The sequence below is a fragment of the Leucopleurus acutus genome, assembly GCF_964270905.1.
Source record: "Leucopleurus acutus genome assembly, chromosome: 15".
NCBI lineage: Eukaryota > Metazoa > Chordata > Mammalia > Artiodactyla > Delphinidae > Leucopleurus > Leucopleurus acutus.
Genome location: NC_139157.1, coordinates 13793201 through 13807129, shown reverse-complemented (window position 1 = coordinate 13807129; position 13929 = coordinate 13793201). Strand labels below are relative to the sequence as shown.

The 13929-nt window shown below is 39.3% G+C and overlaps 1 protein-coding gene across 1 annotated transcript in view; it reads right to left on the bottom strand.

The window, feature by feature from the left end:
* SYNE1 (spectrin repeat containing nuclear envelope protein 1) overlaps positions 1 to 13929 on the bottom strand; it is a 464341-nt gene that overhangs the window by 360236 nt on the left and 90176 nt on the right. Inside the window, exons 4-5 of the mRNA XM_082855887.1 lie at positions 9042 to 9137; positions 1220 to 1303 (exon numbers count right to left, since the gene is read on the bottom strand). Coding sequence (XP_082712013.1) covers positions 1220 to 1303; positions 9042 to 9137 — 180 coding nt within the window. The remainder of the gene's footprint in view (positions 1 to 1219; positions 1304 to 9041; positions 9138 to 13929) is intronic.

Here is a 13929-nt window from a genome sequence, read left to right as displayed (position 1 = left end):
TAAATGCCATTCACTAATGAAAGGAACAAAGCCTCCTTAGAGAAGTGGTGGATTCTAGGATTGGGGTAAGGAAAACATAAACCTGGAAAATCTGTAGCTCCAGAAGATAAGGAAATGATTGAAAAAGGATGGGGCCATGTCAAAAGAGCACAGGAGCCAGCTGGAAGGAGCTCTTAATGGACAAAGCTAGAACAATCTGAGCAACAAAATAATAACAATAATAACAATAATAGTAGTCATATGGGATTATAACTATAGAATAAAATAAATATCCATGAGTCCATAATGAAATAAAGAAGGAATTGAATAAATAAATGGGGAGGAAAGGTCATCTTTTTCTTACATAACGATTCCAATTAGTAAGTATAAAAGAAACGAGGGAAAAACAAAATCATCATTAGGCAAAGAGCACAGAAGTAATTACTGAAGGCAACTGATGCTAAAATCAGTGAGCAAGGAGCAGAATATTAGCATAATCTCAATTACCTCCCCCCTAAGTTATTTCTGAATTATAAATGGAAAAGTAGTAGTTTTACCATAAAAAAAAACTCAGCAGATGACTTAATCAAGCGGTTGAGGTTAGCATCACCAGCAATAAGACAAGTCAGAATCCTATCTATATCCACTAAACTGATTCACTGAGAAGAATACATCACTTCCTCAGAATTCTTGCCAAAAATGTATAACCTCAATCTAATCATGGGAGAACATCACACAAACCAAACTGAGAGATATTATGAAAAATAACTGCCTAGCGGTTATCATTAAGGTCATGAAAGACACAGAAAGACAAGGTCATAGAATGGAAAAGACAAAGGAGCCACAACAATTAAAATGCAAGCATGTTATTGGATTGGATCCTGGAACAGAAATAAGACACTGTTGAAAAAATGATGAAATTAGATTAATTTCTATGCTTTACTTAACAGTATCATACCAATTTTAATTTCCTTATTTGGTAGTTGTAGTATGTTACATATATGTACTATGTACAAATAAGTCCCTCACATTAGAGGGAGCTGGCTGAAGTACAGACATGAAATCTCTGTACCTTTTTTTTTTTTGCCACTCTTCTGTAAGTCTAAAATGATTTTACAATAATATTGCACATATATGTTGTATAGATTGCATGCAGTGTTTTTACCCAACAATCAACAATGAAAATATTAGTATGTCCACGCTTTCTTCTTGAAGTGTTTTGTTTTTGTTTCCCTCTTACCTTCCTTCCTTCCAGGAACTTGAGTGCTGTGCCAATATTCGCCACAGCATGGATTCGCTTCATCCGGCGTCCTTGTTCACACGGCTATAAAAGGGGGAAGGACAGGAATAAGTAAAAATGCACACATTAAAAAGACAGTTATAAACTCTATTTAAGTGGATTCAAAATATACTTGAAGAATGTTCAAGAACAGTCAACATACTCAATTTCTATAAAGGTTAGCAGATACATAGAGGAGCGTTATCCCCACAGCACTTGGAAGGTGTATAATTTACTCAATAAATACATTCATTCTCAGCTTCTGAATGCACTTACCCTTAAGGTTTCTGTATGCTTAAGGTTGGAATTCACAAAATTCCTATGTTGTCTACTAAGACTGTTATTCCTGCAAGTTAGGAAGTATTTTTATAAAAAGTGCTCTTGGTGTGTGTGGAGGAAGGGCAGGAAATCTCTCCTTGCCTCTCAATTTTGTCATAAACTTAAAACTTCTCTAAAAAATAAAGTCTTGGGCTTCCCTGGTGGCGCAGTGGTTGAGAGTCCGCCTGCCGGGTTCGTGCCCCGGTCCGGGAAGATCCCACATGCCGCGGAGCAGCTGGGCCCGTGAGCCATGGCCGCTGAGCCTGCGCGCCCGGAGCCTCTGCTCCGCAACGGGAGAGGCCACAACCGTGAGAAGCCCGCGTACCGCAAAAACATAAAAAAATAAATTAAATAAAGTCTTAAAAAAAGTATTCTTGGTCACTCACATTTTTTTTCAGTCATACTAACATGAAAGTTGCTGACAGTATTACTGGCGTTTCTCTGTTTGAAGGACCAAAAAGCATGGCGCATATGAGCCAAGGTTAAAAAGGAGGAGTGCAAGAATGAAAATGTTCTTCGCAAAATAGTATGTTCTGGTACAAGGATACTAAGTTACTTGTGTTTGATTCAGCAAAATATAATAAATTAATAAATAATTTAATAAATAGAATAAAACAGTAAGTGCTACACTGTTCATTTTAAAACTCAAAATAATTTCAGTGAAGTAGATAGCATTACATTTATGAGACCTAAGAGGATAACAGGTCCATGATTGCAGAGCTGATAGACTGGTCTCTTCTCTGTGGCACTAGAACTCTAAACAATCTCCCATTAGAGCTCAAAACTAAGTATCTTTTCATTTTCAGTTAAAAGTGTAACAGGTAATTTTTTATGACATCATTTTAAACAAATATTTAAATAGAAAATATACTTTTAAAATGTTTATCCTTTTCTTGCATGGCCCTCTTATTTAGTTATTCGATTAATTATCTTTTATAATGGAAAAAGCACCTAGGAACCCACAACTAAAACAAAGCCACAACCCAGAAATTAAGCACAAAAGCCACATCCCTCAATATTACCGTTCATTCCATCCCGCTGAAGTCCTACACTATGGCAACCATCACAATAAACCCAGTCCAATGTTTTCCCTTTTACACACATTCATTTCATTTATTGCATTCTTAAAAAGAATATTTCAGTTCTTAGCTCTTATATAAAGAATATCACTGTATTAATCTTTTGATACTTACTTTTCCACATAATAAGATTGCTAACATTCATCCATATTGTTTCCTGTCACTGTATTTCATTCATTTTGACAGCCATATACTGTGCCATTTATTTACTCTCCTTCTGATGTGAATCTGAATTATTTCCAGGTTATTCCTATGTGACCTGTGCTGATAGGATGTATACCTAACAGTGGAATTGCTGAGTCAGGGGGAATGTGACTTTTGAACTTCTAATCTAACTTTTCCAAAGTGTTTGTACTACTCACTCTTATCAGCAATACAAGAATAATCCTGTGGATACACGTTTTGTCCAACACTTGATTTTGATAGTTATCTTTAAAAAATTATTTTCAGTTGAATGTATGTAACATGGTCTTTCATGGTGGTCTTCATTTGCACTGCCCTGCTCAACAACGGTGTGAACATCTCATCCTCTGTTCTTTGGCAAGTCTGTTTCTTTTTCTTTTTATTTTTATTGGAGTATAGTTGCTCTACAATGTTGTGTTTGTTTCTGCTGTACAGCAAAGTGAATCAGCTCTACGTATACATATATCCCCTCTTTTTTGGATTTCCTTCCCATTTAGGTCACCACAGAGCACTGAGTAGAGTTCCCTGTGCTATACAGTAGGTTCTCATTAGTTATCTGTTTTATACATAGTAGTGTATATATGTCAATCCCAATCTCCCAATTCATCCCACCACTGGCCATGCCTTGGTAACCATATGCTTGTTCTCTACATCTGTGTCTCTATTTCTGCTTTGCAAATAAGTTCATCTGTACCATTTTTCTAGATTCCACATATAAGTGATATTACGCAATATGTGCAAAAGCTTTTAAGTTTCATTATGTTCCATTTGTTTACTTATTTATTTATTTTTAAACATCTTTATTGGAGTATAATTGCTTTACATTGTTATGTTAGTTGCTGCTGTATAACAAAGTGAATGAGCTATACGTATACATATATCCTCATATCCCCTCCCTCTTGCGTCTCCCTCTCTCCCTCCCTCCCTGTCCCCCCCCTCTAGGTGGTCACAAAGCACTGAGCTGATCTCCCTGTGCTATGCGGCTGCTTCCCACTAGCTATCTATTTTATATTTGGTAGTGTATATATGTCAATGCCACTCTCCCACTTCGTCTCAGCTTACCCTTCATCCTCCCCATGTCCTCAAGTCCATTCTCTAAGTCTGCGTCTTTATTCTTGTCCTACCCCTAGGTTCTTCAGAAGCTTTCTTTCTTTTTTTAGATTCCATATCTACGTGTTAGCATACGGTGTTTTTCTCTTTCTGACTTACTTCACTCTGTATGACAGACTCTAGGTACATCCACCTCACTACAAATAACTCAATTTCATTTCTTTTTATGGCTGAGTAATATTCCATTGTATATATGTGCCACATCTTCTTTATCCATTCATCTGTCGATGGACACTTAGGTTGCTTCCATGTCCTGGCTATTAAATAGTGCTGCAATGAACATTGTGGTACATGACTCTTTTTGAATTATGGTTTTCTCAGGGTTTCTGCACAGCAAAGGAAACCATAAACAAGATGAAAAGACAACCCTCAGAATGGGAGAAAATATTTGCAAACGAAGCAACTGACAAAGGATTAATCTCCAAAATATACAAGCAGCTCATGCAGCTCAATATCAAAAAAACAAACAACCCAATCCAAAAATGGGCAGAAGACCTAAATAGACTTTTCTCCAAAGAAGGTATACAGATTGCCAACAAACACCTGAAAAGATGCTCAACATTACTAATCATTAGAGAAATGCAAATCAAAACTACAGTGACATATCACCTCGTACTGGTCAGAATGGCCATCATCAAAAAATCTGCAAACAGTAAATGCTGGAGAGGATGTGGAGAAAAGGGAACCCTCTTGCACTGTTGGTGGGAATGTAAATGGAGAACAGTATGGGGAGGTTCCTCCATTTGTTTATTTTTGTTTTTATTTCCATTACTCTAGGAAGTGGGTCAAAAAAGATCTTGCTGAGATTTATGTCAAAGAGTGTTGTGCCTATGTTTTCCTCTAAGAGTTATATAGTGTCCAGCCTTACGTTTAGGTCTTTAATCTATTTTGAGCTTATTTTTGTGTATGGTGTTAGGGAGTGTTCTAATTTCATTCTTTTACATGTAGCTGTCCAGTTTTCTTGGGTTGTTTGTACTCATTGTTTTGAAGATGTACCTCATATATTCTTGATATAATCCTTTCTTAATCCTTTTTTAACCTGTATTGTGAATATCTTTGACCAATTTTTAACTTTTTTGTCACTTTCTTTAAAGTTTTTTGATTAAAAACTGTTTTGAATTTTAAAATAGTTAAAGGTAACAATCTTTTATAGTTAATATTTTTTGCCTTATTTTTTTCCCTGTCCTGATGTCTCAGAGATATTCGCCTATATTTTCTCAGAGTTTAAAGTATTTTTGCCATTAGGGCCTTTATCCATGTATATTTGATTTCTATAGAGGCCAAGAGATAGGGATCCAACCATACCTTTTTCTTGCTCTTCCATTTATTGAACCATCTTTCCTTCCCAGATCTGACATCCACCTCTGACATAAACTAAATTTCCATTCATGCCTTGGTCTGTTTCTCAACTCTATTGCATTAGTCAATATGCCCATCCCTGTATTAACACCACACTATCTTATGTGATAAAGCTTCACTGTAAGACCTGATATCTAGTAAAGCAAATACCTTTTCTCTGCTTTTCTTCTTTGGCTGTATCCTGGCTAAAAGAGCAAGGTATAAACATCTATTGTATAGTTCTACCCCATATTTGCATCTATTTTAACACAACTGACCTACCCTAGTTAATACAGTGATCCTCCCTAACAGGCTACAAGCTCTTTGAGGGCACCAACCATACTTCATTCATCTTTGTTCTCCTTAGAGGGCAAAGGCAGTGCCTTATCCATAATAGAGACTCCAGATATGTTAGCTGAACAGTCAAAAGATAATGCCAAACCCAGCGGCAGACTTGAGTTCTACTCTCAATATATGATTGATGTTTAACAAAGTTACCTGGTGAACATGCAGGGGCCTTCAATTTCCTAAGAATGCCCATGTGTACTTTTAAGTGGATTTTTAGGCTCCTCTCTTTTTTTTTTGCGGTACGCAGGCCTCTCACTGTTGTGGCCTCTCCCGTTGCAGAGCACAGGCTCTGGACGCGCAGGCCCAGCGGCCATGGCTCACGGACCCAGCCGCTCCGCAGCATGTGGGATCTTCCCGGACCGGGGCACGAACCCGTGTCCCCAGCATCGGCAGGCAGACTCTCAACCACTGCACCACCAGGGAAGCCCTTTTAGGCTCCTCTTGAACGCAGAGTGTTAAGGAGTCTTTAATAATACTATACAGAAGTTAACAAAATAGATAAGAAATGAATTTCTCTGCAGTCCTTAAGCTCTATTCATATTGCTTCTATTATTTTTAATTTTTCTATGGAATTCTTCACATTCTTAAAAAAAATCCTAAGTATAAAATTGAATTTAGTATTCCTATCTTTATGTGTGATTAAAGATATATAATCACCGATCCATTCAAAGAGTAAACGTTCTACAAATAATAATCAAAGGGCACAGAGAAATCCAATAATAATCATAAAAACTTAAAACTCCCTAGCATCCGAAATAAAATCATAGACAAGAGAGTCACAATAGGTTATTAAAAGAAACTAAGATACTGAGAGTCCTCCCTTACCTTGAGATGCTGGTGGTAAAGGGAATACTAAGGTATTTGGCTGAATTTCCCAGATGATCATGGTCAAAGTCAGTCCTGGGCTATGTGAATCATGATGTTAAAGTATACTACTCTTTAATAGAGTTGTACGTATGAGATTTCCCAAACATTGCTAATGTTCCTGAGGGAAATGCTTCTGTTCACATTCTCTCTTTGAAAGCTCTACAAGAATGCCTAGGATACTCAGTCCTTTAAATGATGCTTTTCATCTTAATGTGGTCCTGAACCAAAATGTCTACATGTACAAAATTTAAATAACCATTGCGATGGTTTATTTATAATTTCAGAGTAATTTCATTTTATATAATTCAGAATCTTGAAGGGCTCAGTAAAAATAAATAATAAAGGTTAAATCAGAAACTGTCCTTCTGTGTCTCAGTTTTTCTGCCTCTTAAATGAGAATATTGAGATTCTTTCTGAAATTGCTTCTAGCTTCCAGATCCTATCATTGTAAACACATCTAAATGAGTAGGGCACTTAAACAGAAGTAGGATTCTTGTATCAAAATATACGCTCTTTCTAGAATCACTTAACTTGGCAGGTAATGCCCATTGAGGTTTCTGTATACCGTTGGCCGAGTACAATGGCAGAATCATAATGACACTTAGAATGACAGGCTTCTTAAATACCCATTTGAATTGTAATGAAGGTTCCTTCAATTCAAGTAAATAGCTTAATTCAGGAGGGTATATGAAGATAGCCAGTTACAACAGGCCACCAAGGGAGTATATATTTCAGGTCGATGACTCCCACATCCTAATGTTAATCCAGTTTATTTAGCTCATGCATATATCTGTTTATTCCAAACTGGCTTTTCATATGTGTCTTCTTTGATCTCTCCCAATGTGGAGCCTGAGATAAGAACAGGGGTACATGCAGGTGACCGAGGAGGTGATCCCAGGTAGCAGGAGTGAGGATGCATGGAGAGTGAGACAGGGAAGGAGGAAAAATCAATAAATAATAATCAATAATAGTACGATGTGCTATTAAGGGTCTCCACAATGGGCAACCACGGCTCAGTTCTGCTGGGGATCCAATGGGGCACTCTACCTCATGTGTGAAATAAACCTTGGAATCATCCCTCCTACAAAAGCCAGGCTGGAATTTTTATTCAGACTCCCATCCCGTTTGGGACCATTAACTCTCCCACACTTCAGGGCTGCCTTGTACGCAACTTGCAGCTTTGACAAAAGCCCTGAGGGCAGAAACCCAGAGACGGGCTGCCAGTGCTTGAGTTGAGATGCTGATGGAGGGTGTGGATCACGTCCACTCCTGCGGCTACTGGAATCAGAGGTGATCTGAGATGGCGCTGGGGGCACCAAAAGCATCTGCTATACTATGAATTCAAGTAGATAATGACTTACACAAAATTATTATTATCAGTTTGTATCTTCCCAGAAACAACTCTGTTACAAAAGCTATGGTGAAGGCTCCCCACAAGAAATGAACTGGAAATTTATGATCAGGCAAAAACACTTTTTAAAAAATCAATTAGGGCTTCCCTGGTGGCGCAGTGGTTGAGAGTCTGCCTGCCGATGCAGGGGACACGGGTTCGTGCCCCGGTCCGGGAGGATCCCACATGCCGCGGAGCGGCTGGGCCCATGAGCCATGGCCGCTGGTCCTGCGCGTCCGGAGCCTGTGCTCCGCGGCGGGAGAGGCCACAGAAGTGAGAGGCCCGCGTACCACAAAACAAACAAACAAACAAACAAAAATCAATTATCCAAGTAATAATGACTGTGTAGCTCTTTGTCATGATGCAACAGATTAAGAAAAAATAAGTGCCCCCAATTTTGGACCCCATGTCTAGCGTGTTACACAACATTCTGAAGATTATTTCCTGAGAGCCTTTTAAAAATTGTGGTAAACATCACATAAATAATCTATGTTTGCAAACTACTTACTTCTCTACTACTCTGAAATGAAAAACCATAAGCCAGAGAGAAATAAATATTTTATCATTCGAGTAATGTAGAAAAATAGATTTTATAGGTCACTGTCAATTTGTTTTTCACTCTGCTGGTTCCATTGAGCTTAACAACAAATGATTCTGAACATGCTGTTCCTATTACAAACGACTGATGACAGAGAATGTCCATAAGCGGATGAAAAATGCCACGCTGATTTCAAGGCTTAATTTTCAACAACTATATAAATACACAGATATGGACCAACAATCCTTTCCAAATGGAAAGTAAGCACTTAAAGTGCATTAGATGTTAATTTCCAACAAATCTTCCTGGATGCCGTACAGATGCAGTAGTTAACCAGGACTGATTATCGATGAAGTTTTTTACTCTTACTTCTAGGATTACTACCACTATACATAATGTTTTAAATCTACTATAGGTGTGCAGGAATGAGAAAGGAAATTTATTCCTTGTTCCCAGAAGTGACCGATAGACTAGTGCTTCCTGTGTATTACCAACCGCAAAAGAGAAAAAATTTCCCTCACGTGGGTAGCACCCCTTATACTCCCAACTCCATAGCCCCCAAATTCCAAATGGGAACAGTTTGACAAGTCTGGTCACAGAAAACATCCTTACCAGTTTCTGCCCAGACAGGACCTCCAGCAGAGCGAGCAGCTTCACACCATCTTTCATGTCTTCAAAAAGATCATCTACCACCATTGGGGGTTTCCGCTATAAAATAAAAAAATAAATAAATGCAAAAAATACTTCTCTTACTCTCTGTCAGACATTTGTTACTCACTGTGGCAAAATTTGAAGAAGAATGTCTAAATGCCAAAATCCTTTATTTGGGATATGGTTGGCAATTACCGTTTGATGGCTGCAAAGAGAAAAACGACCCTTTGGAGGTAAACTTCACATTCAAGAAACTCATGCTTGGGCTTTCACATACACACCAGTGTCTTTCTAGAAAGGGAGTTTTGACAAGAGTGGGATGGTGTGGGATAAGGGAAGGAAAAGAGGATACTATAAACATAAAAGATAAGAGAGAGGTTAAAGCAGGACGGACGTAAACAGGGAACAGGTGGTACTCCAGATAAACTGGACCAACCTCCATACCTTCACCCTGAGTGAGCACATTACTGGGCTGAGGCAGGTGCCAAATTTCCTTGAATATTCTCTCCAGGGTGACCTCGTTAACTCAGTGACCTGCTGTGGGACCATTGTTAGAACAGCCAGAGGGACAGGTTGAACCTCCTGTGGGTTAGCTGGCCGCGTCCGTTCTGTTGCACAGGCTGGCAAATCCAGCAAACCTCTCTCACAGCGTGGCACTGAACCCAAAGGATCAAAAGCACAAGAGTACAGACTGATCAAGGCAAATCTATCACCACTACTGGAGAAATAGTCAAAGCCCATTTCAACTCATGGAGGGTCTTTTGTTTTTTTATGAAGATTATGAAAATACTTAGTATACTAGAGTTCATGAAATCTTAAAATTAGCTGTATCTCTTGCCTCAGAAGAAAGTAAAAAAGCGATGAATTCAAAGTTGATGGTCAACAGTAATTAGGTGCCCTCAGATTTCTCACAGAATATGAATTTTAGAAAATTTATAGGGCTTCCCTGGTGGCGCACTGGTTGAGAGTCCGCCTGCCAATGCAGGGGACCCGGGTTCGTGCCCCGGTCCGGGAAGATCCCACATGCCGCGGAGCGGCTAGGCCTGTGAGACATGGCCGCTGAGCCTGCATGTCCAGAGCCTGTGCTCCGCAACGGGAGAGGCCACAACAGTGGGAGGCCCGCGTACGGCAAAAAAAAAAAAAAAAATTTATAACCTGGATCAAGCTCTGTAGTTTTCTAATTCTCACTGAACATGATAAAGGCCTAATGCTGTCTACTTGACTTTCAATTGTCTTTCTTTCTATCAAGAAAGAAAAAGGAAGGAAGGAAGGGAGGGAGGGAGGGAAGGAAGAAAGAAAGAAAGAGAGAGAGAGAAAGAAAGAAAGAAAGAAAGAGAAGGAAGGAAGGAAGAACGAAAGAAAGAAGGAAGGAAAGAAAAAGAAAGAAGGAAGGAAGGAAGGAAGGAAGGAAGGAAGGAAAGAAAGAAAGAAAGAAAGAAAGAAAGAAAGAAAGAAAGAAAGAAAGAAAGAAAGAAAGAAAGAAAGTTCTTTGTAGAGATATTTAATCACCAAATGTTTTACTGAAATGGGACTTTGTCTACCCACTGATATGGCACATTTATATTCTCTTATGACTGCATGAACTACTGTCTCTGAATGGTACAATTCTAATGGTGAATGCATTTTTTTCTCTTTATAAAACAAACAGCTGAATACATTTTGTTCTCATGCTGCAAAATACATGTTCAAAAATAATAGTTTTCATTTTCAAGCTTTCTCTTTTAAATTCCACTATTCACACTGCTTACTATTTATACAGCAAGAACGTAATAGTGACTTTATATTCTAAGCATATAAATAAAATTATTCAGAATAAAATGAGTCTTTACAATGCAAAATATTTGATGTGATAAGAATCAAAATTATTGTATTAACTGTATATAATCATTAAAAATATGATCTATTTCTCTTTCAAAATGTCCATTTGTATCCTAATAATACAAATACAGTGGAATAATGAGGGGAAAAGTTAATAAATATGTGATGTATTCTGTGAACAAATACAAATGAAATTTTTCATGTATTGTGTTAACCTGAAAATATATTTTAAAACTTAAACAAAGCAGGGAATTTTCATGAAATAATAAAGAGTCCAAGAAATTGGACACCAAAAAAAAAAAAAAAAACGATAGATTGCATCCATCCATCCATTCTGACTTTAAACGTACACAGGTCTCTACCACTTTGCAGAACATTCTCTCTCGACCCCGTTCTGCCCCTCATGAGTGTCCTCTTGCATTCCTATTTGTGGTCCACGTGCTCTCTGCCCCTCTAGCCACTCCTAGAAGTGGCCTCTAGGTCAGCTCTGACCGCTGAACAAGTCAGTAGCCCATCAGTCCCTCTGCACTGGATATTGTTGCTACCAACTTCTCCTTGAGCTGTTCCTCCCCAAACTTCTTCGATCAGTCTGCCTGGTTCACAGATTTCTTCTCCTTCTCTCTCTCTCCTTTCTTCCTAACTGTAGCCATTCACCAAACTCAATCCTGACTCCTCCATTCTTTACAAAATTTTGTCCGGATAGATGTGACTCTCTTTTTTTTTTTTTTTTTTTTTTTTTGCGGTACGTGGGCCTCTCACTGTTGTGGCCTCTCCCGTCGTGGAGCACAGGCTCCGGACGCACAGGCTCAGCAGCCATGGCTCACGGGCCTAGCCGTTCCGCGGCATGTGGGATCTTCCCAGACCGGGGCACGAACCCGTGTCCCCTGCATCGGCAGGCGGACTCTCAACCACTGTGCCACCAGGGAAGCCCTAGATGTGACTCTTGAATCCTTCCTTGCAGGTAAGTGTTCTTTCCTAAACATTGTTGAGCACATGGCAGGCACTCAACATTCACTGCTGACTGACTGAATGAATGAATGAAGTTTTGTAAAAAAAAAAAAATTACCTTTGCAGTCCCTATGCCCGTATTAATGGTTCTTAAAATGTAGTACATATATATGATGGGTAAAGAAAAATGTTCTCCAGGTTCTAGGCAATCACAGACTACAGCACAACACATAGAAGCATCTTGCTTCTGAATGTCTTGTTCACAGTAGGAACTCATTAAAAACTTGTTGAAGGAATGAGTTCCTAGTCTGTGTATGGGAAAAAAAGAATAGGTAGTTTTTATTTCAAGAACAGAGATGCCTAGAATAGTCTCACTTTCCTCTTTTCCCATTTAGCAAATTCCTGGTCAGTTTTTTTTTTTTTTTTTTTTCCTTTTTCGGTACGCGGGCCTCTCACTGTTGTGGCCTCTTCCGTTGCGGGGCACAGGCTCCGGACGCGCAGGCTCAGTGGCCATGGCTCACGGGCCCAGCCGCTCCGCGGCATGTGGGATCCTCCCGGACCGGGGCACGAACCCGTGTCCCCTGCATCGGCAGGCGGACTCTCAACCACTGCGCCACCAGGGAAGCCCCCTGGTCAGTTTTTATGACTGAGCTCTTATGTAATCTTTTCCAGTTTTCCAACTAGAATTAAATTACTTATTTTGTCTTAAGTGCATTTGTTCTGATTATAATGACCGCATTGCATTATAGTTATTTATAAAGTTGTATGCCCAGGAATTCAGATCATGGGACTTCTGGAGGACAAGGAAGTTGAATATATATTTAAATACATAATACTAGGCACAGTGCTTAGCACTAGTTGGTAGTAAACATGTAGATATCTCAACAGATATGTGATGCTTGTTTGCAAATACCTTTTGGAATCTTGGAGAGATGTACACAAATAAGGACACGAGGCAAAAATTTCTTTTTATAGGAAATATGAGTTGCTTCTGCAAAATTTTTCGCCAGTATCTTCCTACACAAAGTAAAGAGATGTAGTCTGATGGCTATTAGTAGACTAAATAGAAATTGGAGAAAATATTTTTCTCTAAAATAAAAATGTTTATGTAATTAATAATATGCAGCTATTGTATCTTCAACACTCTGAATTATAGAACCTAGCACGTAATAAATTCTCGACTTACTACCTCAACCAGTAAAAGAGGAAGAAAATAAGCCTCTGGCCACCTTTCCTGCAAAGAGCTAGCAAAAGTGAATACTAAGGCTTCCCTGGTGGCTCAGTTGTTAAGAATCTTCCTTAACAGAGTACACGGGTTTGAGCCCTGGTCCGGGAAGATCCCACATGCCACGGAGCAACTAAGCCCGTGCACCACAACTACTGAGCCTGCATGCCACAACTACTGAAGCCCGCATGCCTAGAGCCCGTGCTCCGCAACAAGAGAAGCCACTGCAATGAGAGGCCTGCGCACGGCAACAAAGAGTAGCCCCTGCTCACCGCAACTAGAGAAAGCCCGCAGGCAGCAACAAAGACCCAGTGCAGCTGAAAATAAATAAAAATTAATTAATTAATTAAAAGTGAATACTAGAGAATGATCTTTATTTTTCTACAAGTTCTATCCAATTGTACATAATATAAATATTGTGTAAACCACTTTATTTATCAAAACACTTTATCAAAAATTACACCAGGTCTTCCCTGGTGGCACAGTGGTTGGGAGTCTGCCTGCCGATGCTGGGGACGCGGTTCGTGCCCCAGTCCGGGAGGATCCCGTGTGCCACGGAGCGGCTGGGCTCGTGAGCTATGGCCGCTGAGCCTGCACGTCCGGAGCCTGTGCTCCGCAGTGGGAGAGGCCACAACGGTGAGAGGCCCGTGTACCGCAAAAAAAAAAAAAAAAATTACACCAGAATAAGAAAAGTCCTAGTAATTATTGGACAAGTTTTGCTTTCCCATTTTGTATAAAGTACTGTTTACATATAGCAAATGATCAACTAGAGAGTGCCTTTACTATTGTGACAGCATCACATTTATTTTTTGAAACAATGTTTTAATACAAAACCTTTCATCTAAAATGCCTCTCTTG